General features: G+C 42.9%; 1 protein-coding gene across 1 annotated transcript in view; it reads left to right on the top strand.

The window, feature by feature from the left end:
• Nucleotides 1–25,538, top strand: part of NOL11 (nucleolar protein 11) — a 1,613,635-nt gene that overhangs the window by 1,032,803 nt on the left and 555,294 nt on the right. The window contains exon 7 of the mRNA XM_044086719.1: nt 13,729–13,852. Within this exon, the coding sequence (XP_043942654.1) occupies nt 13,729–13,852 (124 nt within the window). The remainder of the gene's footprint in view (nt 1–13,728; nt 13,853–25,538) is intronic.

Raw genomic sequence — 25,538 nt, 5'->3', positions numbered from 1 at the left:
TGTGAGGGCAATAAACACCCCAACAATTCCGGACTGTACAACTTTTTTGATACCAGGTCATCTTGCTCAATTTTCTAACGCACTCCAATAACTTGCTGTTCTATTTAACATTCACTGCCTAATCTTTGTGTTAGATGGGCTTGTACACAATTCCTTGTAAGGGCTGCTTCAAGCAGCTTTATGTAAACAATTTTAAGTACTGTAAATTTCGTGCTTTAATGTTTTGACACTGATCTAAACTTGTCTGTAGCTTAAATAATTTTTATCTGCACATTTGTTTGGTATTTTGTCTTTGTCCACTTCATTAAGATAGTACTTATTTTTTTCTACACTATTTTATGTGCATTTTGAGCTGTAGCTGAGATCAGCCGCAATTTGGATTAATAAAGTATAAATAGAGCTATTTCCAAATATTACATCCCATTCATCTGGAAGAAATTATTCATCATGCAGTACATCCACAGACCTGAATAACTACAGGCTGATAGCATTACTCTTCTTCTTCTGGCTTTTCCTTGTTAGGGGTTGCCACAGTGGAACTCCAGTCTGCTAATGATTGGCAGTAGATTTTTACAGTGCCGAGGTGCCAGCTCGACGCCCAACCTTCAACAAAGGCACACCCTACTCATGTCTTTCGAATGCCACTCTACCGCGGGGAGGACATTAAGACTCCACACAGAAGGCGCTCCAGCCGAGAATCTAACGGGAGAACCTCTTGCTGTGAGGTGTTAACGGTACTGCTGCACCATCACGGCTTGCCCTGATAGCAATACTCTCCTGTATTAAAAGTACTGGAAAAGTACATTCATGTTCTACTCATACAAAACCTCCTCTCTGAAACACAGCACAGTCCACTGCCTTCCTTCATCTTACCGATGTACTATAAACCAACACAGAAATTACTGTTCGTGTTCTTGCATTTACCTAAAGCTTTTGACACTGTATCTCACCAGCAACAACTACATAAACTTTAATCCATAGGTCTCTCTCAACCTTCACCTTGCATGGTTCCTTGGTTATCAGAGAGGCAACAAGCAGTTAAATGGAAACGGGAATAATCATTCTCTCTCCCAGTCACAGTAAGAGTTCCACAAGGCTGTATACTAGGCATCATAGGTCTCGATCTCAGTGTAAAAACTCTGGACATAGCTTAACAAAATGGGGGGACAAAGGCCCCAAGGTAGGGACAGAATTTTAAATATTGCTCTTATAAACTTAGAAAGTTGCTAGAGTAACAGAGTTTAACATACATTTTTTGAAGGGTGTGAAATTTGAAACTCAAATGTTACATCATTATTTGGTGGTTTCAGTCCTCGGGTCATCCCAATGATTTGCCAAAAAAAACAAAAATTTTGAGGAACAGACCAAAAATGTGAGGAAAAATCTGGACACGAGTGGTAAGCTAGGCATACTTCAAGCTGTTAAAAATTAAAAACTAGGTTCCATGTACAGTGTCAGATTACCTAACTTGACATAAGAAAAACCTCTAGCCACAACCTGCTTATTACCATCCGTTCTGTATGCTTGTCTGTACTAAAGTGCTACACTAGAGACCAAATTAGCTTGTCATAATAGTTGCAATATTTGCTACCAATGCTATACACGGAACTGACCACTGCAAGGCTTTAAAACAAAACTGGTTAGAACTAAGCAGTTGTAATCAATAAAAAAATCTGGATGCTACCACCAAAAGTACAAAAACTATGAAAGTTTAATAAAAATATCAAAGCTTTCAAACATACAGTTAATATAGGGAAAACTAAGTGCAAAATGAAAGACATTAAGTTCCCATTTATCAGAAATTAGAATGGAAGTAGACACCAACTCTGTGTTTAAACATTGCTTTGACAGATCAGACCCATTCATTTAAATTGAGTGCTACAACAGGTATTTAAGAATGGCTGTGGTGATTAATTGATTACAGCAGCAGAAATGGCTGAATATAAGTGGATACATTTCTTTAGAACGCATTGCACTCCTGGTCTGCATCTAGTCAATAGCATAAAAAATTCTTAAAATGAAAAGCATAGAGATCTAAACTAATGCATCTATTTGTCATTAAATATGTTCGGGTTCAGATGCATAGTGTGTATGTATATTTGTTTAAGAATTTCAAATTTCACTAATTGATTAATTGTATAAACTGCTGGCTTATTAAATGAACTATGTGTTTTAACTTGTAATATTCAGTTAAGCAACGAGGATGAACTTTTATGTTTGAAAGCTTTGTTGTTATTAAACCTTCATACATTTTTATACTTTTGGCTGTAGTATCCAGACTTTTTTATTGATTCTATTTTTGTGGTTTGGTGTATCTTGATATTTTTAGCTGGACAAGAAAGTTTTTTTGGTTTTGTGGATTTTTATTGTAACTTTTGTCCAGCATCCCATATGGAAGCCAGCAATACTGGAATGGCACCTGGCTGTTCCTCTACTGATTTATAGCTGTATGAGAAAATTGGTTACTGCATACAGCAGTTGGTTTGTTTAAAAATGGAGAGAAGTGTGTGCAAGTTTCTGATGATTCCCAAGATATATGAGAAGTGGAGAAAAAAGTACAATCATATAAATGGTTGCAGTGGCAACATTTAAGCGTCTCAGCATATTGAGAGATGGGCATAGTACCTAGGAGACTACGTATCCAAAAATGCCCACCCATGGTAATCAGTATCTGGAATTGTTTGAAAAAAAATGACAAGAACTGTATCTTGAGTAATGATTATATGAGTCTGGTGAATGACTTTTTTTCCCATGGGCATTGAAATGCAGGTGATGGCCGAGATTGATGTTTTGGAAAACTGTATTATTACTTCTGTGAACTGTTAAAACTTTTGCCCATGAACTTAATATGATAAAGTGGTTACAAGTATTTGAACAGAAGTTAATTGTTATTAAAAAATGTAAATTAAAAAGATTGGGATCATTTTAAAGCGCATATTTTCCAATGGCTGAAAAATTAATGACCGGATAGGGCAATTTATCAATCGAGTACTGCCCCTAATTTTGATATTCCAAAATGCAGTGGTGCGATAGGGGATCTTGATGTCTTTGAGATTCCAACCAGTGAAATTCCAGCTGGAGGTATTTATCCAATCCAAGTAGGAAGGAGGCTATAGCCAGCCAGAGTCCACAATGAGCAGCATTGTCCAATTTGAGTAGAAGAAAAGCTCTGACTAATCAAAGCCCACAACAAGTCGCATCATCCAGTCAGAGTGGTAGAGAAGCTTTGGCTAATTAAAGTCCACAATTTTCTATTGTATCCAATCATTGTGATAAGGAAATGCCGTTGCCTGGGAATGGTAAAGCAGATTTTTTTATCTACACGAATCAGCTTGCAGTTACTGATTCAACTTAAAATGAGTACCAAGGAGATACAACCGTGAGGAAAACTTTGCCGATGGGACATCGGAACACAAGATCTGTAACCAGAAGTCAGTCTGCTCTTTACCTTTAAATTATGGAAGGACTGATGTCCATCTCACCTTCGTTCTTGCTGGTTGTGATCGGAGCCGATCCTCTGCTCCAACTCTGCCATCTTCAATAGCTCGAGAGCTGTTAACTGGCTCGAGGCTACCCCTTATCCCATGATGCCTAGCGATAGCTACCCAGATCTCGTTTGCCGCTTCAGCTGTGAGGTGTCGTTTGTCTGGCTCAGGCTCGTATAAAGTTTTTTGTATAACTTTCTTACTCTAGATTTCAACACTTTGTGTTTTATTAATGTTAGTCTTGTTTTGTGATAGTTAGTGTTTAGTTGTAGTATCCCTTTTTCTTGTAGAACTCGTTTAACTTAGAGAGTTCTCCCCCACCCCTCCCTCCCTACTTCTTATTGTCAGGTTAGCCGTTTAAGTTAGAGGCTTTCCTTCTGCCTTTCTCTCATAGGCTAGCCGTTTAAGTTAGAGGCTTTCCTATTTACAAAAACAAAAAAAAAAACTTTAGCTATAGTCTTATACTAGAGTGTGTTTTTGTGTAGACTGTATATTATCTCTGGTAGTTGTTATAATTGTTTTCCTTCTTTAAGGATGTCAAAGGAATCCAAGGTTTCTGGGTTCAAGAAGTGTGACTCATGCTGTCAGAAAATGTCTCTGACAGTTGGGCACACTTCTTGCGTCTATTGTTTAGGCACTGTGCACCTGCGGGAATCTTGTTCTATCTGCCATGCCTTTAGTCCAAGAGTTCTGCAGGAGCGTAAGAATAAGCTTATTCTTAGGGGTCTTTTAAAACCCCAGGATTCACCGGCCAAGAGCTCTCAGCCTATGAAATCCTCTAAACCCACCAAGCCGTCGGCTCCAAGTTCGGAGCAGTCTTCGGTTCAGATTTTACCTTCCACTTAAGTTCCGGCTGGCACCGACAATGCAATCTCCCCATCGGCTCCATCAGAGACTTCGGAGCCGTTGCGGAGCCACAAGCGGCTGAGGGTCCCCTTCACTAGAATCGGTGCACTCTGCTCCTCGGTCTCCTTTACTTCAGAGCGAGCGTAGTCACCGATCCTCACTCCTCTCGATCCTCTAGGCTGTCTGATCACGATGTAGAGAGAGTGGTCAGTAGGTTGCTAAAGTTACAGGCACTTGCCAAGATGTTGTCCAGCCCTCCACAACAGGTGTCTGCTCCGTCCACTTCTCTCGATGTTCCTTCTCTGACTTCAGTGAGTTCGGAGCCGGAGTTTGTTGGGGTTCAAGTAGTGGAACCGTCGGCTCGAACTATCTCCGGTTCCGACGCCGGCTCTGATCCCCTCTGTGGTGCCATCCGTGGGATCTGGGCACCCGGGACTCCATCATCTGTTTCGAGGGGGCGAGTGGCATCGGACCCTTGTCCGACCCCGTTCTCCCTATCTGAGCTTGGGCGCAGGAGAGCTCAGCTCTTACATCGGCCTCGGAGCCGTCTCCCTCGGTGCAGAGAAAGATTCCTATTTCCTCAGAACCGAAGCTTTCTCTGCATCGTGGCAGGGACGCCTTCGATGTCATGAGGAATGTGCTGGCCACCGAGTTAACTCCACTATCAGCCCCACCGGCTCCGTCCCCTATAGTGCCTGTGCCAACCTCTGCTCCTCCTCCAGGCCCCAAGCGTAGGGAACCGATGCTCCAGGACACCCCATTGGGTGTTTCCTTTTCTTACGAGGCCTCCCCTGATCATTCAGAGGAGCCCCCTCGTAAGAAGTGCAAGAGGAAGCACATTGACTCCCCTGAGTCTGTCACTTCTGATACAGACTTGGATGATTCGGAAGGGTCCCTGAGATCCCCCTCTGAAGATGTTTCCTTCTCTGACATCCTAGAAATGCTTAAGCAGAGGGGGAACTGGAATCCTCTAGCCCCTACCGAGGATGAGTCTGTATTTCGGGATGCTTTCAGTTCCCGACTTTACACCACCTGGGTTTCTCCACCTTTCGATCCATTTATGGCAGTGGTGGCTTGAAAGGCCTGGTCAGCTCTGGATACAGTGGAACCAACTCCGAGGAGACCTGGTAAATTCATCACAGCACCCCAGGATAAGCAATTCCTTACTAAAGGTGTTCCTGCTGATGCCATGGTGATAGCAGCAGCCACCAAAAAAGAGTTAGCGGAGACCTCTTCATCTGTCCATCCTCCTAACAAGGAGTCTAGAATGATGGACAGATACGGGAAGCGAATGTTCGCTTCAGCGACCTTCTCTATGAGGTCACTGAACTACTTATGCCATTTTACCCGGCTTCAGAGGGATCTCCTTAAAGAGCTCGGAGATACTCTTCAAGATCAATCACTGAGGGAGCTCAAGCTAAAGTAGCTTCCCAGCTGGCGACGCTTAATTCTGTAGTTAACTCCTCCGAGGCTCATTTCCTATGCAGCCGATGGTGCAAGTAGAGCCGCAGGTACAGGTGTGGCCCAGAGGAGGCATGCATGGATGTGGCTTTGTAACTTTGTGGAACTCTTTCGAGTGTCCTTCAACACCCCCTTTGGTTCCTTTCTTTTTGGACCACAGGTGAAAGATGCTTTGACTAGGTGTTAGCAAGAAGGCAAGACGCTCCCTGCTGTGGGAGTCTGTTTTTTCCACTCCCTCTAGACGTTACCCCAAAGGTCAGAAGTGTGGCAAGATGTGGTTCCGAAAATCCCAGGGAGCCTCGCCTGACACACAGTGATTTTTTTTCCTCCAGAGGCAGAGGGGGAAAAAATAACAGACGCTGCCCTAGTGGCAGAGGGGGTCCGCAGAACCAGGGCAACAGAGAATCTTTCTCTGATAAGCCCTTTCAGCATCCTTGAAGGGTTGCCCGGCTGCTCACTTCTGGAGGCAGTCGGTGGAAGACTTTCACTGTACCTAAAAGCCTGACAAAATTTAACGCAAGACAGAAGGGTATGGTCCATTATATCCGGAGGTTGCAACATTCCCTTCCCTCAACCCCCCTTACTGTCAAAGAAATCCCTTCCAGATGTTCCACCCAATCTGAAGGACCAAGCAGTAATAGAAGTTTAAAAACTGCTAGAAAAGAGTCATCCCCGGAAGTCCCGGCAGACCAGTACGGATCCGGAACTTACTCAAGGTTCTTTTTGGTACCAAAAAAGACAGGGGACTGGAGACCACTTCTGGATCTCAGTAGACTAAACAGGTCTGTACAAAGAACAAAGTTTTGGATGGTCACGCTACAGTCCATTCTACCCTTTCTGGGTCAGGACAATTGGATGCGCTCTATAGATCTTCGGGACGTGTACTACCATATCAAGATGGTCAGGTGCTCCAGGTTATTTCTTCGCTTCCTGCTGGGAACCAGTCATCAGTTCAGAGCTCTGCCCTTTGGTCTCACCACAGCCCCCAGGGTGTTCACCAAATGTATGGCAGTGGTGTCGGCTCACCTGAGATGTCGAGGATTCCAGGTGTTTCCATATCTAGACGACTGGCTTCTCACTGCTACTACCAGGCATCAATTCCTACAAGCCAGGGACTACACAATCTGCTCCCAGTTGGGCATTACAATAAACTTCGAAAAATCTGCCTTGTTGCCCTGACAATCAATCACTTACATAGGAGCAGACTTGGACACAAGGAACATGTTTGCAAGGCTACCGCTAGAAAGGGTGTCTTCAATTAGTCAGCAGGTACAGATTCTAATGCAGAGCAAAAGGATCCAAGTCAAGTTCGTCCTTCAAAGTCTGGGCTCCATGGCAGCAGCCATTCTTCTAATCCCACTGGCCCGCTTTCATATGAGGATCCTTCAGTGTCTTCTGTTCACACAGTGGTCTTTCCAAGAGCTGCCCATGTCTCACATGATCCTGATTACAGAAGCATGCAAAAGGCACCTTTCATGGTGGATGGTCTCCCCACTAGTGACTCAGGGCAGACCCTTCATTCAGCCCCCTCCGGTAGCCACAATGACCACAGACGCCTCCCTGATAGGGTGGGGGGGGCATTATCTGGGCAGGACAGTCCAAGGCACTTGGTAACCTCACTAGTACCATCTGCACATAAACGTCCTAGAAATGAGAGCCGTGCTCCTAGCATTGCAAGCCCTTCAGGACTCTTCCTTCCGGGACCATTGCAATTCAAACAGACAATGTCAGTCATGTGGTACATCAACAAGCAGGGTGGAACCAGATCGTACCCCCTGTGTCAAGAAGCACTCAGACTGTGGCAGTGGGTGATTTCCTCCCAACGTTTTCTGATTGCGACGCACGTCCCTGGGAGGTCCAACATCATAGCGGACACGCTCAGCAGAGCTATCCTCATGCCTCACGAGTGATCTCTGAATCAGGAAGTTGCGGATCTTATCTTCCGCAAATGGGGACAGCCTTGCTGCGATCTTTTTGCCACCCCCTTCAACAGCAAATGCAGCAACTACTTCTCCCTTCCGCTTCCAGGTCACACACCCAGAGACGCTCTAGTCCACGATTGGCCTCAGGGATTTCTTTATGCCTTTCCTCCATTTCCCCTGATACCAAAACTCATACAGAAAGCAACATCGTTGGGTTGTAAAATGATCCTCATTGCCCCCTACTGTCTTCGACAGATATGGTTCCCGTTCCTGCACCATTACCTTCTCGATCAGCCCTGGACTCAGGCAACTTGCATCAATCCCTCCAATCTCTCCAGCTCACAGCTTGGTTGCTCCACTTCCAACTTTAGCCAGGCTTCCCAGCATTTCCCCGGCTGTACTTGAGATTGTCTCCTCTCAAGTCCAAAACCAGGAAAACTTATGCTAGTAAATGGAAACGCTTTTCTTGTTGGGCAGAGGCTAGGAACGTAGACCCCTTTTCAGCCCCAGTCCACGAAATTCTGGAATTCCTAGCACAACTTTTTCATTCTGGGTCCGCTTCTGCTACAATCAGGGTTCAATTAGCGGCCATTTCTAACTTTCATGTTTGGTTGTCAAATTCTAACATTGTCTCATAAGCTCTGTAAAGCTTTTTTTTGAGAGGGATAACTCTCCTTAGGCCTCCAGTGAGAGATCCCCCTCCTCCTTGGGACCTTAATTTGGTCCTAACTTCCTTAATTCTACCCCCTTTTGAACCAGCAGCGTCCTGCTCTAAGTTTTTATCTTGAAAGACACTCTTTCTGGTAGCTATTACTTAAGCCAGACGCGTCTCCGAACTTCAGGTGCTATGTGTTCATCTTCCATACTTGTTTTTTCATAAGGACAGGGTTGCTCTGAGGACTAATCCTTCTTTTCTTCCTAAAGTCTGCTCAGAAAATTTAAACCAGTCTATAGACCTCCCTGTGTTTTTTCCTAATCACACCAACAAGGCAGAGTACAAATTACACCAATTGGACGTTCATAGACAATTGCGTTTTTATCTGCACAGATCTAAGGAAATAAGGAAGTCGGACCAGCTATTCCTTTCTTATGCCTTAGGCAAACAAGGTTTCCCAGTTTCCAAGGTGACCTTATCCTGGTGGTTGTCTCTCACTATTACTTTCATTTATCAATTAAGGAACAAGGAGTTACCTATCAAACCGAAAGGTCATTCTAGTAGGGCCTTTGCCACCTCTGTAGCCTTGCAGTCTAGGTTGCCCATGGATTCTATCTGTGCAGCTGCTACGTAGGCAAATCCTCATACTTTTATTTCTCATTACAAGCTGGATATGGTTTCCATGAGCAGAGCTGACTTTGGTGCCACTGTTCTGAAGAGTCTTTTCCAATGAGCCACCCAGGATATTAGGTGCTAAGGACGTTGTCCCAACCAGCAAGAACGAAGGTGAGATAGTCAACTTAACATGAAGAAGTTATGTATCTACCATAATGTTCCATGTTAGTTGTCTTCATCTCACCTTCTTTCTTGCATCCCACCCTCTGTCCCCTTGTCCTATTGGACCAAGAGGAGTTTTTATTTCTCTGGCTGGGTGTTCTCTGGTTTGTTTCTTCTACTGACTTAGAGAATATGGCAGGTATAGTCAACCTTTTTGTTTTGGACTGTTTTTCTCTTGCTATGTCTGGAGTTGGCTATTTCAGACGAGATGTGGGTGGCTATCGCTAGGCATCATGGGATAAGGGGTAGCCTCGAACTAGTAAACAGCTTTCGAGCTATTGAAGATGGCCGAGTCGGAGCCAAGGATCCGATCCCATCCAGCAAGAAAGAAGGCGAGATGAAGACAACTAACATGGAACGTTATGGTAGGTATATAACTTCTTTTTTTGAACCTGTCTTTGCATTTGTTCAATAAGTATGAACGTACACTGCTTGATAAAGGTCTAACATTTGTTCTTTCTGTTGAAGGTAATCTCAGAGTCTTTGACTTGAGATTGTTTATATGAAATTTAGGTTTATAATTACTGTAAAAAACTGATCCAGGTTCTCTAAATATACAAGTTAGGATGTTTGTCAAGTACATTCATACCTTTGAATACACCAACGGTGAATGCTTTTTATAAGATTTGTGTACAGATTTATGATGTGTATTTTAAAAGTAAAAGTGATAAGTATGCAAACTAAACTCTGATGAAAGAAAAGCATTATATGAACTATGCACATTTAAAGATATTAGAATTAAGCCAGCAGATAAAGATGGAATGACAGTAGTCGTGAATCAAGACCAGTATAATAGGGCAATGTATGATATTCTATCAAACTCATTGAGTTTTCAAATAGATGATATATGTGAAGAACATATTTAGAATTAAAACTCTGTTGTAAGATAAATTGATGGATAGTAGCACAAGTATAGAAATGTACAACTGTTTGATAAATCTGTACATCTCATTTATATGTAGTCTGCTTAAAATACACAAGTAAGGGGACTCCACCAATGAGACCAGTAGTCTCAGGCAGAAAAATGGGTTACAGTAGTGATGTCTAAATATTTGGAGCTTCAATTGAAATTGCATCTCAAGTACTGTAAAAGCTACATAAAAGATGCAGATGATTTTTTGTGTTGTCTTTATAACTGGTCTAGTAACTACACTCTATGTAATGGGATATTGGCCACATTAGATGTTATATCTTTTTTTCTGGGATTCCTAATAATTCCTAGTATTGAGACTTTTTTATTGTTTTTGTGGTTTGGTGTATCTGGATAATTTTAGCTGGACAAAAAAGTGGTTTTGTGAACTAAGCAGTTACATCACATTTGTAATTGTGTGTAAATGAATACATTTCAAACAATCTTGGACATGCTCCTCTCCAGACTAACAGTTTCTCCCATGACTTTGAAGTCTTCACTAATCTCCTATCCTTCCACCTCCTTGCCCAAAGTAATCCTCCCTTTACATCTTGTCTGACGCTTTTTATCTCTCTTCACCTCCCCATTCTCTTTTCTATAACCTAATATATTTGCCCATGGAATCAGCAAGTGAAATTCCCTTTGTCTCCTACAGTATACCTGTACTTTCTCTCTAGAATGTTTTGTTAATACCCCCTCACCTTAATTTCTGTGTGAAACTTCTATTTCACTGACTTCCGTGCTCAATACTAAAATGTACATTTTTTCTTACATCAGTAATATCCTCTATCAATGTTTTGTCTTAATGTAAAGTTTGTAGTGCTTGTATATGTCACATGTAGCTAATTTCCTGTTCAAACGTACTGCATGAACTTGTCATTTATCTGTTTGTATATAACCCATTCTATCAGCGCTGTGTTTTATTGTAACCATGAATGTAAATATTTAGTCCTTATTGTGCTGAAAATAATATTAAATTAAACTTAATTACATGTTTATGTACTTGAGCTTTTCTCCCCTGGCCTGCTCTGAAAATGGGGTACACCTAGAAAACTAAGGCAATAAATAGTTAATTTTTTTTGTGGTGTAGTGTTAAGAAAAGGTGTGTCTGCCTGGCTTTGTGGAGCAGAAGGATGGAGCCTGTGACCAAAGTCACCAGGCTGTAATTAGTGGCACTGGCACTTGAAGTGTCAGGCAGGAAGTGATAGGAGTGGCAGGAATATGGCTGACTTACCTCTCATTTGGATGTTTGTGTACGCTCATAGGTGCACAGAGGTGGTTGTCTTCCTGATGGGGAAGGGAGAGACCGACACTAGTACTGTAGGGGAAGAGGCAGGGTTACACGAAGGGAACACTGTCAGCCCATTGTACAACCTCCTCAGTGTATTACTCAGTGGGTGCAGCTTTTGGCCCAGTAAGAAAACACAAACCTCAAACCACTCCTGATGGCTGACAGAATAATGGCTGACCCTGTCTGCTGACTCTCACTTTGCGAAGGGAACAAATGGGTTGATAGACGTAGAAGAGGGTTTGGTGGTTGGCAGGCAGAGGATGCAATATCTCAAAAAGTCTTTAAAACCAGGTAACAGCAGGCAAGAAGTAGTTTGCAGTTTAAGTATTTGTTATAGGTTGCATTTATTTTCAGGGTCGCATTCTTTTTGAAGGCGCTAAAGTTTTCACTTGGGAGTATTAAACATTTTTGCAAGTTTTATAAGAGGTTATGATGGTGATAAACTTGGTAGCTGCTAATTATTTCTGCAGAATGTAGTGGAAAAACAATTGTCAGCCTTGTTAGCTCCAACAAGATGTTCTTGAATAGCTGGTAGCCCTGATTCAGAAAAGGAACTTTAGCGGCCAGACTCTGCAGAAGTAGAAAGGATTTCTTGTGTGTTTGCTTGCTGTGCTTTCCAGGAGTGTAGTTTTTGGGCATATGAAGCTTGTATGTTACCTAATGAAGCCTGTTGCATTACAGCTGGAAGGAGTAGCACTATGGTATTCTGATGTCCATGAATGTGTGTTTAAACAGTAGTGCATAGCAACAGTATAACTTTGAAGGGTGTTTTACACCTGACTAGTTGTTTTATGTAAGAATGAGAAAGCTGGATGACCAAATCTTGCCAAGAGTGAATAAGTTTCCCTTAATCTGTCTTCCCCCAACCGCAGAATGTTAAATCTTTGCTGTTATAGTACCAGTTTACAGAACTGGGAGTGATACAATCTTATTAATGCTCGTAATGTAGAGACTGAAAAGTATGTAGTGATTTCTTTGTAGGTAGTCCTTTTTTTTCTAAAATTTGTTTAAATGTGTATTTTGTAAATGTTCAGCTGTGCTACATGAGCTAACATGGCTAGCATGATCCTGAAACCATTTAGATTCCCTAAGCTGTTTGGCATCTTATTTCCACTGGCCATTGTATAACATACAGTAAGTGCTGCTTTTTTAGATGGAAATGCAGAAGGGGATAGTCTGTTAGAAGATCCTCATGAGCGTACTGTACAGCCAAAACTAAGGTGATTTGTGTCAAGTGTAAGCAAACAAGCATTACAGTAGTAGTAATGTGTGTGTGGGGGTTGTTGAAGGCTTGCATGACAGAAGAGTAGGGTACTGTAAGTGGTGCATGGTCAGATGTAAGTAAGCAGCACCCTTCATAATAAAGTAAGAGGGACTGAACCAGAGGTTCTACCATAGAAGCATTTGGATAATGGTTTTATACAAAACATTTATGCTTAGTTTTGCAAGTAGTTTTCAAGTGTTAGGCAATGGATTTGCCATGGACAGTTTTTTCTTTCCTTTTCTTTCCATCATGCCCAAAGTGTTGCATGATGCTGTCGTACTGCACTGCATAAATCTGGTTGCTGTACTGATGCACACTACAAGGGAGTCACTTGTACACTATGAACCTGCATGTATGTTTTCCTCTGCCTGTGTTGCACTAAATTTCCTTCATTCCCTTGAGGTGAGTAAGCTGACATCAGCCTCTTGCTCCTCAGACTTTTGACCGCTAGTCAGCCATGGGTTAACTGGATTATAGTTCTTACATGACGCCAACCCAAAATTTTGTTATTGAACCAGATACTATTTGATTGGGAATGGTGATTGTGTGCTCTTTAGCTGCTTCAGTGCATGCATCTGTAATTTGTAGTAGCACTTTTGTTTTGATACCATCATCTAGTCTGTAAAGGAGCTAATGGCTTTGGGTAAGTATTGTTATAAACACAAGTAAAACTGTGGAATGAAAATTTTGTAAAATGCTTTGGATCTTTCAACATTGATCCTAGGTAATTACTTTGTATCTACTACTGTATGCTGACATTTTTGTTAAAGCTCAATCCAAAAATTGGTTCATGTCTGAGTAGTGTAATTACTGCTTGATGACTTGGAAAAAGTTGAGTTTCAGTAAACCGTTCTGGAATCTACCTCACAAAGGTTTTCATTTGTATGGAATAATGTCCTCAGTGGGCTTGGGACAGATGGCAGTAAGGAGGGGAATTGAGGATTTGGTGGGGCAGCTGCAGGGTACTACCTGCCAAAGCAAGGAAGGGTATATTGCATGAATGTTTCTTTTAGCAGTAATATTACTGTGAATAAGAGATGCTGTATCTTTTTTTTAGCTTTGGTGTTATGCAGACAAGCTGTATGTGCCTCACAGGAAGACGCTGACTGTAATCCCCTATCGGTCTGAGCCATCTTCACTGGCAGTAGTCCTTGGGAAACAGAAACAGGCCAAACCCACGGGTAAGTATAGGTCCAAAGAAGTAGATGATGCTCTTATTTAGCTCTTGTGTGCATGTTTTAAGTAGTTTTTATTTTGATCTTTAATAGAAGTCTATTTAGAAAATGAAGATTTCCAGACAAATTGCCATAAGAAATGCTGTTTTTTTATATTGAATTTTAAACTTGGTTTAATTGTATTTTGAATCGGTGTTGATTGTATAACCATTAGCTATTGCATTTTAATGGGTTGTGTATTTCATTGTTTTAGTGTACACTTAAGTTAAATTTTTAACAAACTGAACTGCAGGGGTAGTTTGTTCTCTGTGGTAGTTTTAGTGCTCATCTTAATTCATAGTCATCTTTACCTTTGAATTTATTTTAGTTCAGTAACAGATTATTCTCCACACTGGCCTGTTAATCTGTCCTTAGAATAATGACTTGTAACATTTAAACTTCTAGACTTCATTTTACAGTGAGTTACTCTGATTCTTTATTAACTAGGCAAAATCTTACACACTGCTCACTCTCCAAACAAGTAAGTAATTCCAGATGTTTTACCATTTAGATTATGATTTATTCTCTAGCTTTTTACATTCTTCATCCATGTTTAACTTTAGTAAAATGTTACTGGGCTAGTTGCAGATAACTCCAGGTATTGCAGATTTTTTTTTTATCATAAGAGTTGATGTCCTGGCTAGTGCGTTATAGCATTATAGTAGTTATCTACAGTATTCTATCCCTAGCCAGTGGGTTATCACCACTGATGTCCTGTCATTGTACCAAATCTTTACCTTCCCAGGATAATATGTCTGACATATAACCTCAACTCGTATGCTTACGGGTATGTAGGCAGACATATGAATGTAATTTCCCAGACTATCTTGCCGCATGCCCAGATGCAGATAATGTGTCAGACTGAATATCATTTGGAGAACCTTCATTTAACTTTCTGAAGTAATTTTGTTTACTGTCAGCTAGGAGGGGCAAGTGTGAGTGCTTTAGGCAAATCCCATACAAATACTTGCATACCCAGTGTGTCTTCTGCTTAGGAGCGGAACACAGTTAAAAGTCCTTTTCAATTTGCCAGTTTGTACTAAAGATATGAACCTGTTCATCTTTGCTCAACACTTTTCTGCAGGCCCAACATCTAAAACAATTGGTTCACTTCATGTCGGCAGATCCTGCTTCCCTAGATGTACCTCTACCACTCAGTTTAAAGGACCTGTGCCAGAAACTCAATTGGCTCTTTCTGATTCTGACATACCTGCTAAGGTTTAAGAGCCTACTGTACATCTGATTGCATTTCAGAAGCCCTTTACTGAGACGCCACCAGAGGCTGGTATGCCATAGGAGGATCTTATGACAGAGGAATCCACAGGAAAAGACTGAACAGTGGATTATCTCAGAGGGCATTCCCCAGATACTAGTTAAGGAAGAGATCCCAGGTTAACTTTTTGAGGTATGTCAGAGATCTGAACCACCATACTTCGTAAAGGCGTACATCCTACCTAAAAAAAGCACAAAAAAATACGCATGTAACTTGGGAGGAAAAGGAGGGGAAGAAGGAATGGCTAGATTTTTCCTCCGGGTTTGTTTAAGGTAATTTTGGCCGTGAAGCCTCTTTCTTTTCAACCGCCTCTCCCCCTACTCCTCAGATTGTGGATTCATCATCCTCTGGAGAGGAGACTTCTGATTCTGACTCCTCTCATATCCATTCTCCTGGCAGAGTCTCTTCTGATGAAGATTCCCTTTCTCCTGACACTCTGGTGGAAGAAGCTTCATTTGGAGAGAATATTAAATATGATGAAGCATTTTGAGTGAGAGTCTAGACAGATTACAAAGGTCCAGAAAATATTCCATAATGTCTTGGAAATGGGCACCCAAGCCCCCTTGCTCAGTCTCTGTTGCTCTTAAGGCTTTTTTGGTACCCTTTTAGTCCACTTCTGCTTCCCCTGGCTCACAGCCCCCTGCCCCTAAAAGGCCATACAGATTTTATAAAGTCATTTTAAGTTCTTGTTTAAAAAAATCTTATGGCAGATCTCTCTTGATAAACTTTCTAAGCTCCTAAGACAAAGCAGGGCTATGGATAAGTGGGGTAGAATGGTTTATACCTCCTCTACTTTGGTGTTCAGGGCTATTAATTACCAAACCCAACTAAATGTTTAATATCAATCCTCTACTCCTTAAACAAGGTAGTGGTGGAGTCGCAAGGAATTATTCTAAACAACAAATATTGTCCTTTAATCAGGTTTCACAAATAGTCAGACACAGCATTAAATGAAGATATTATGATGTAGAAGCCTCTTCCAGAGCACTTGCTACTGGCTCTGTCATCCGCAGGTGTGCATGGCTGCACAATCAACCCATAGACTTTAAAGAAAAAATTAGATTCCTATTTGGACAGTAACCTCCTGCTTGGCCCGCAAGCAACTGATTTTTTCAAAATCCTCCAAGAACAGGGAAATACCATGAAAGACTGCAGACAGCTTTTATTAACCTTAACCTCTTATTGGAAAAGATCCTGGACCCAGCCAGGAAGGTCTTCAGAGATTCCCAGAGAAACTACATCACTTCAGGGAGGCCTCCCTTTGGGGCAATTTTCTGTAACCCTTAGCAGAGTCTTATTCCATCCCACACACACCAGCCCTACTCCTTTCATAAAGGTTAATCCAGTCACTCACCACCTGAAAAAAGATTGCCATAAGACCAGTGAGTGCTTTCCATTATGAAAAAAGGGCTATGCCATGTCTTGGATAGTAATCCCCCTCCCTATAAACAGTATTCTTCCCCCTCCCAACAAATAGATCCATCTGCTTCCACCCATCCTGCTGGAATTACAGACAGGAGGCACAATAGGACCAATGCCCCAAGAATTTGTGGGAATAGGGTTTTTACTCCCGAGTCTTCTAGTACCAAGGAAACAAGGACAATGGAGACCCATACAAGGTCTCTCTCTAGCAAACTTTTTTGTAAAAGTGCCAACCTTTACAATACTTTCCCTGTGCACTTTGCTACTGTTCATACTGTCTCAGGCTTTCCTAGCATCTCTGTATCTAAAAGATGCCCATTTCCATATACCAATGTGTCCCCCTGCAGGAGATTCCTCAGCTTTTGTACTAGTTAATCTCCGTTTCACTTTACTACTTTGCATTCTGAGCTTTCCACAGCCCCAAGCGTTTTCACAGTGTGGTCCCAGTGATTGTCTTCTTTCAAACCCAGGGAATCCAGATTTTTCCCTACTTAGATGACTTGTTAATCCAAACTTCCTCACCGCAGGCATTTCTGCAACACTTCCAGTTAACCCTCAACCTCGTAATTTTTGTGGCTTCATGATGGTCTTCAAGAATTCCTCCCTGCAGACAACTTGGGACTTAGTTTTTATGGGCTACAGACTCTATACCAAAAGGATGCAGACCTATTTGCCATAGGAAAATGTGCAAAGGCATATAGATTACTTTCACAATCTTGTCTTAGTCAGCTACTGCTTAGTCATGGAGATGGTAAGGATCTATGGATTCATGGCATCAACTAACCTAGTGCTCCTTCTAGCCAAACTGCTTATGAAAAAATCCAGTGGTACCTGAACACAGTTTGGTCCCAACACACACACCCCTAAACAAAAGTAATGCTTCTGTTACCTTGTTTTGGGTGGGAATTCTTGTGGTGGAAGAACCTAGTGAAGCTCCACACAAAGTTCTTTTGCGTTTCCAGTCTCAATTCAAAAAATGTACACAGATGCCTCGGATGAGTTATGGAGGCCAGGGCATAGACACAGAATGTAGGGCAGATGGCAGCGAGAACTACTAAAGGAACAAGTCAACATGAAGGAGATGAAGGTTTTCATCTTAGCTCTTCAAATAGTTTCTCATATCTGGAGACCTGGTCCTTTGAGTGTTCAGACAACACCACAGTTATGTGGTACACGAGGAGGGACCAAGTCTTGCCAACTGTTCGGATGTTCATCGTGCATACAGCTGCAGTCATTACAGATGGGTTATCCTGCTGTCAGGCAGGTCCTCGGTCGGCCGAATTCCAAAGTCTAGGTCCGGCGTCAGTTGTAGTCGCCTCCTCCCTGATGTCAGTGCGGCAGGGGTATAAAAGTGGTAGCCGACGCCATTTTCTTCAGTCTTTCTTGCCGCACGGTGCCCGAAGCAGAAGCAGTTTGCAAGTGCCGGTCGGCCAGCTCCTGAGATTTACAAAAGTATTTCAGCCGAAGTCTTCTTGAAAACTAAGTACCCCGTTGGGGAAACTTTTCTTGCCTCAGACTGATGTCAGACAAAGTTAATAACTGCATTTCATGTAAGAAGCAAATACCGCATAAGGATTTCCACTCTTTCTGTATACCTTGCTTAGGCCCAGACCACGACGTCTCAGCCTGAAGTTTTTGTGCTAGATTCAACAAGCGCACTATTAAGCGTCGGGCGGAGTTCGCCCTTCATTTTTTTGGCAAAAAAATTTAATTATATTATGTCGTCAGATACTCTGACTCCAGTTTTGAGCAAAAGACGCAAAGATAAGGACCGACATATGAGGTCCGCATCGTCTACTGAGGCCACGCTAAGGCCGACTACTGGTTCTCCGGTACTCAGCGAGGCGCCTACGCAGCCCCTGAGTACCGATGACACCACATTACCGGTGTCTTCAGTACCCGAGGTCGCAGGCTCCTCGGCCCCCATTCCTTCTGCAGATACCGACGACAATCCTGGTGGGAAAACTCAGATTTTAGACAGGCCTGCCATTTCTCCAAGGGGTCTTCAGGCCTTCCTCCTTCTCTATTAAAGCCTTCACTAAATCTAAAGCAGCCATGAAAACCAAAAAGCAGGTTCCTCAGACCCCCTCTCAAGGCACCATGCCTAAAAAGCCGATGCTTAAAATGGATGAGGATCTGATTACTCTTATCAGGGGTCCTCAACCCCCCTCTGATAAAAGGCCCAGATTAGAGGAAGACTACCCTTCCTCAGATCAAGCTTCTATTATTTCAGAACTATCTGAGGACCAGGATTATGCCTATTCTCCATTCGAAGACTCTGATGCAGAGGAGTCTATTCCCTCGGTCTCCCTTCCCTGAGGACTACTCTTTTGGGGAAACCCTGCATACATTGAGGGGAACACTTTCACTGGGAAGGCCAAGATTACTCAGATTCCAAGAAAATGCTCAGGGAATTTCTTCTGCTCCCGCAGCATAGGCCCCTAGCTATCCCTCCTGTTTTAGAGGTATTGGATGATGTGTACACAGAAGCCAGCCTTAATCCAGATTCTTTGCCTCCAGCTCCTGTTAAACCAGACAGGTATTACCGGGTTCCTGATTCTCACCAGTTCCTATATAAAAGCCATACTGCTGACCCTGAAACTATTTCACAGGGTCCCAAGGGAATTAAGGCCTCTACTGCTAAAAACCCATTACCTTCAGAGAGAGATTCCAGAGCTTTAGAAAGGTGGGGGAAAAAGGTGTACACCTCGGCCACTTTAACCATGAGGGCATTAAACTGTCAGTTCCATATGTTAAAGTATCAACAGTTTTTGATATCTCAGCTGAAAAACAAGATGACACAACCAGAACAACCAGATTTAAGAGTTGCAGGATTTGTTGCAGGGTGCAGTGCAAGTGGGTAAACATACCTTGCAGTGTGGTTTTGATGCTTTAGAGGCCTCATGTAGAGCTGCTGTTACGGGGTCTGTTATACGTAGGCATGCTCGGCTCAAAGAGCAAACCTTACCAGATCATGTCAAAGCTGAATTATTAGATGCACCTCTTCAAAAAGATGTATTGTTTTGGTGTTAAAGCTGAGGAGGTACTAAAGAAAATGGAGGAAAAAGCGAAATCAATGCAAACCGTGAAAGATTTCCTGCAGGTACAACCTCCACGTTTCAGCAGAAACTGGCCTACAAAAAATTGGTCCTTTCCAGCCACGGACAGACCTCAAAGGGGCAGATACAGACGCCCAAGGGGTAGAGGGCAACCTCAAGGATCTTTCAGAGCCAGACAGTGGCAAGCACCAACCCCAAGAGGTGGAGAAGATAGATCACAGTCTTTTAGAAAACATACACAATGACTTCCCCCTACACCTGCCAAGCAAAGCTTTAATGGCAGCACCTTTGGGCGGAAAACTGGCATTATTCTCAAAAAATTGGCATATTGTTACAAGAGACAAATGGATTCTGGACATTATAGACGGAGGCTACAGGTTCCACTTTCACACCCTTCCAAAAATGAGAGGCATGCCAAACCTGTCACAAAATCAAAGGGCAGAGGCACAAAAACAAATTTCAGTTCTCATGGACATGAAAGTGATTCAAGAGGTACCTGCAAAAGAACAAGGTCAAGGGTTTTATTCCAGACTATTCCTGGTACCAAGGAAAGACAAAGATTGGAGACCTATCTTAGACCTATCCATCCTAAACACATATCTACAGATGCCAAAATTCAAGATGCTCACATTACAGCAGCTTCTTCCCATGCTGGGCAAGGAGTCTTGGCTGGTAACATTGGACCTCAAGGAGGCATACCTGCATGTCCCTATCAGACAAGATTGCAGAAGATATCTCAGATTTCTTGCAGGTTCAACCCATTACCAATTCTCTGCATTGCGCTTTGGTTCATCTACTGCACCCAGAGTGTTTACGAAATGCCTGGCATCAGTAATCTTCTTCTGCAGACTACAAGGGATACAAATCTACCCATATCTGGATGACTGCCTGATCCAAGTGGACAGCAAGGACATACTACCGCAGCACCTGGCGTTTGTAATAAAACTGTTGAACTTCCTGGGATACACAGTCAACAAAAAGAAATCAAAACTAATACCCTCTCAACAAATAATTTTCCTGGGTGCCAGCTTGAATACAACCACCCAGGTGGCCTACCTCACGCCAGACAAACAAGGGTAACTGTTTCAATACTTCAGAAAAATGGCAACTTTCACCAGGCTAACTGCAAGGAAAGTCCTGCAGGCTCTGGGTTTCATGGCATCTTGCATCCTACTCATCCCATGTGCAAAGCTGCATATGAGGAAACTTCAATGGTACCTAAAAAACTTCTGGTCTCAACACAGTCACAGCTTGGAAGCAATTATACCACTCATTCCATGCCTTCAAAAGGAATTTTTGTGGTGGGCTCAAGCTTGCCAAAGAAACACAGGTCTTCCTTTCTGTGTACCTCAAGCAACTCAAATCATTACAACAGGCGACTACGCCTGGGGAGCACACATGACAGATCAGTGCATTCAGGGAAAATGGACCTGAAAAGAGAAGCACCTTCACATCAACCAAAAGGAAATGCTAGCCGTGCAAAATGCTATTATGACCTTCAAAGACCTACTGCATCCAGGCCAGCTATTGATAAGGACAGACAACACCACAGTGATGTGGTACATAAACAGGGGGGAACTCATTCATACCCCCTGTGCAGGCAAGCCATGACCATATGGAACACAGCACTGGAATTGCAAATTCAACTACAGGCACAATTCCTGCCAGGGAAGGAAAACACACTGGCAGACAACCTAAGCAGAAATATGACAGATCCATACGAATGGAAGTTGCATCCTCAAGTTTTCACAAAAATAACTCGGGCATGGGGACAGCCAGACATAGATCTTTTTGCTACCCACAGAAATTGCCAGTTGAAAAAATTTTGTTCAAGGACCTATCATCCACAGGCCTGGAAAGTGGATGCACTTTCCTTCAGTTGGACAACATTGACAGTCTATGCCTTCCCGCCTCTTCCTCTGCTGCCCAAAATTCTATTAAAAGCCAGAGCAGAGAGGCCGAAAATTATTCTCATTGCTCCAGACTGGCCAAGACAACACTGGTATCTGCTCCTGAAGAGCCTGACACATTCCCCACCATGGATCCTACCTCTAGTCCCTCTTCTGTTGTCCCAGCACAACTACAAAACCCTAAATCTAGCTGCATGGAGAATTCCTTGATTTCCCAACAGATTCTCCTCTCCAAGGAGGTGCAGGATGTCATCTTGGAGGCCAGAAGACCTTCTACTAGAAAAGCCTACTCCGCCAAATGGAAACTATTTTGTGCCTGGAATCAAGAAAAGGGACAGAATCCTTGGGTAATAAATATACGTAAAATTTTACAGTACCTAACTGAGATGTTAAACAGTGGACATTCCTTCTCCTCCATCAAGATCCACGCTTCAGCCATTTCTGCACAATACAACACAGATCCTCATTTATTCTCTCATCCTCTCGTAAGGCAGTTCCTCAGAGGGGCAAAGAATATAAAAGCCCCAAGGAAACCACCAGTCCCTGCTTGGGACCTCAACTTCGTATTGGAAAAGCTGACCCTTCCTCCCTTCGAGCCAGCTTCTTCAACAGAGCTACAATACTTGTCATGGAAAACAGCCTTTCTTCTGGCTATTACCTCAGCACGCAGGGTTTCGGAGCTACAGGCCCTCATGGCTGTGCAACCATTCATCATTTTCTTTCAGGACAGAGTTTCCTTACGAACCAACCCTACCTTTATGCCAAAGGTAGTATCCAGTGTAGCTTTGAATCAGACTATTCACTTACCTACCTTTTATCCTAATCCACAAAACAAAGGGGAAAGACTACTACATTCCTTGGACATTCACAGACAACTTCGTTACTATTTGGACAGGACAAAGCCATTCAGGAAATCTGAGCAACTTTGTGCCCTATGCTGCAGGTGCTCAAGGAAAGGCCATTTCCAAACAGACAATTTCAAAATGGATAGCCCACTGCATACGCTTTTGTTACTCATTTCATGGAAAAACTGTGCCTGCATGCATCAGATCCCACTCCACCAGAGCCACAGCTACCTCTGCAGCCTTCCTCAGGGGGGTCCCTACCAAGGACATTTTGGAAGCAGCCACCTGGAGTTCAGTGCACACTTTCTCCAAGCACGATCACCTCCCACTATTCTCTAAATCTAGAGCGGGCTTTGCCACAGCAGTCTTGCAGGGCATCCTCGCTCCTCCTAGTTCCACTTAGTGCCTACCACCCCTACTTAGCTTTGGGATTCTTCCCATCTGTAATGACTGCAGCTGTATGCACGATGAACATAGTACAGTTTTGTACCTACCATAAATGTAGATATTTGAGTGCTCATACAGCTGCAGTCCAGGTTACCCCCCCCCCTCCATCCCCTCTTAGGACAAGCCTTATGACAAACACCTTATCATACAACCTATTTGGGGTATTCTCTTATGGTGTATTTGCTTGCAACTACTGTTTTTTGTTTATTCTGTATTGCATGTTTGCATAACTTTATGTTTTGCCTTCCTTCTGGGGGCACCTGACATCTGGGGCAAGAAAAACTGAAGAAAATGGCATCGGCTGCCTCTTTTATACCCCTGTCGCACTGGCGTCAGGGAGGAGGCGACGACAACCGATGCTGGACCTAAACTTTGGAATTCGGCCGACCGAGGACCCGCCTGACGACAGGATAACTCGTCTGTAATGACTGCAGCTGTATGAGCACTCGAACATCTACATTTATGGTAGGTACAAAACTGTACTTTTGGCATAGACTGACTGGGACTTTGCCACCTAGAAAGGCTAATAGCCGTATCCATCCCATCACAGGATGATGTGTTAGCAGATGCATTAAGCAGGCCACAGAGGATCTTCATGAATGGACCCTGAACAGACATGTTTTCCTGGACATCCCTCATCATTGTGGGACATCCTGGATAGACCCGTTGGCTTCAGAGACCAGCAAACAGCTCCCCCTCTTTCTTACCAGGGCCCCTTTCCCCTCAGCCTGAAGGACAGATGCTTCCACCTTTAGCTGGATATACAGATTTCTCCTCACCTTCCCTCCACTACATCTCAACTCCTAAAGGCCCAAAAAGAAAAGCCATAACTCTTGCTAGTGACCCCCTTTTGGCCAAGACTGCATTGGTTCCCTCCTGTTTTTTCATCTAACCAGGGACAACTGCTACAAACGTACACTACAAGCAGATCTCCCATAGTAGAAAGGAGTTGTTATTACGCCCCATCTGTAAACCTAACACTGTGGATGGCAAGAGTTCTAATACAGTAAACTTTCAGTTAACCGGCACCCATGGGGAATGGTAGATGCCGGATAAGTGTAGTTTCTGGTTGTTTGAGAGTTGATATTAAAAATAGACCTAACAAATACTGTACCCCATGCTATAACATGCCATAAACACTGTATTGATTTTTAATATTTAAATACAGTAATTAAAAGCCTCACTGGAATAATATAAATTTATATTTCTCTAGAAAGTATGGCATATGGAATGGTTTTCAGTGGCATGTTGAGTGGATTGGAATTGAATGAATTGAATATAGCGAGAGAGTGAATGCATGTATGAAAGCAGAAGACAGAGAGAGAGATTGGAGAGATGTATGAAAGCTGAAGAGACTGTGTGTGAGAGATCGGAGACAATGTGCAATCTGATGCAAACTAATAGGACGGTGCACTGGTAGCATTGTCACTTCACAGCAAGAGGTCCTGCGGTTCGATTCTCTGCTGGGGTGCCTTCTGTGCGGAGTCTGCATGTCCTCTGTGTTTGTGTGGGTTTCCTCCGGGTGCTCCGGTTTCCTCCCATGTTATAAAGACATGCATCTGAAACATTTCTCCCTGGGCCTCCGCTAAAAATTGGCTTTGTTCCAAATCAGACTTTCCCGGTAAACAAATGTTAAATAAATAAAATAAACTGAGTATGGAGCAAGTATTTGTTTGATTTGATTTGTTCTTAGGTTGGGGCAAGAGGGAATTTGTCTTCCTTTTTAAAACTCCAAAAACAAAGTACTTTTCTGCAGGGAGAGGGGGGACAGAAAGCGCAGCATGTGAAAAACTGAATTGTGTTTATACTGTACGATCTTCGATTTTTTTTTGTTCTGGTTGCTTGAGTTCCAGTTAAGAATTTACTGTACCTTGTAAGCAGCACTTTTCTGAGGATGTAATTAAGGTTCTTCAAGAAAGCAGGCTACCCACCTCTCTAAATTCTACATAGATGTTTGGAAAATGGAAGAGATTTTCCTTTTGGTGCCAGAGGAATGGACATGACACCAACAAATCAGAGGTACTTTGCATACTAAAATCTGTGACACTTCTTGCATACGGGTCTGACCTACTCTTCTATCAAAGCCCACCTGTCTGCCATCTCTGCTTGTTTTACCCCTCAGTCCTCCACTTAAATTCAAACCCTGAGGTCTTGTTCCTTAAAGGGGTACTGCATCTCATGAAGGAAGCCCATAACCTTTCCTTGGGACCTCAACTTTGTGCTGGAAAAGCTTGCTTTTCCTACATTTGAACCAGCAGCTCAGCAAATTTCAAGTTCAGAACTTGGAAAAACATCTGCTTCTGGCTCTCATTTCAGCTAGTCACTCAACCAGGTCATGAATCTCCCTCCCTACTTTATCCTAGCCCACAGAACTGGGGTGAAAGGTTCCTACATTGTCTAGACATGGACATTTAAGATTTTATTTGGACAAAACCAAATCCGTTTGAAAATCTGAGCAACTGTTTCTCTTTCATGGACTCAAAACTGATCCAGCCAGTGTCTAAGCAAATAATTGCATGTTGGTTCTGTACAGAACAAAACAAGTTGGTCTTGCATATCAAGTCCTTGCCTTCGTACCCTCGACCTCATTCTACCAGAGCAGTAGCATCCTGTGAGGACTTCTACAAAAGAGGTGACTGCAAGAACCATACTGGAAGCTGCCAACTGGTCTTTACGCACCTTTACTAAACACTACAG

The sequence above is a fragment of the Protopterus annectens genome, chromosome 10.part0, assembly GCF_019279795.1.
Source record: "Protopterus annectens isolate FY-2018-M chromosome 10.part0, PAN1.0, whole genome shotgun sequence".
Taxonomy (NCBI): domain Eukaryota; kingdom Metazoa; phylum Chordata; order Ceratodontiformes; family Protopteridae; genus Protopterus; species Protopterus annectens.
The sequence above is the reverse complement of the archived record's forward strand: the minus strand, read 5'-3'. Positions and strand labels throughout refer to the sequence as shown.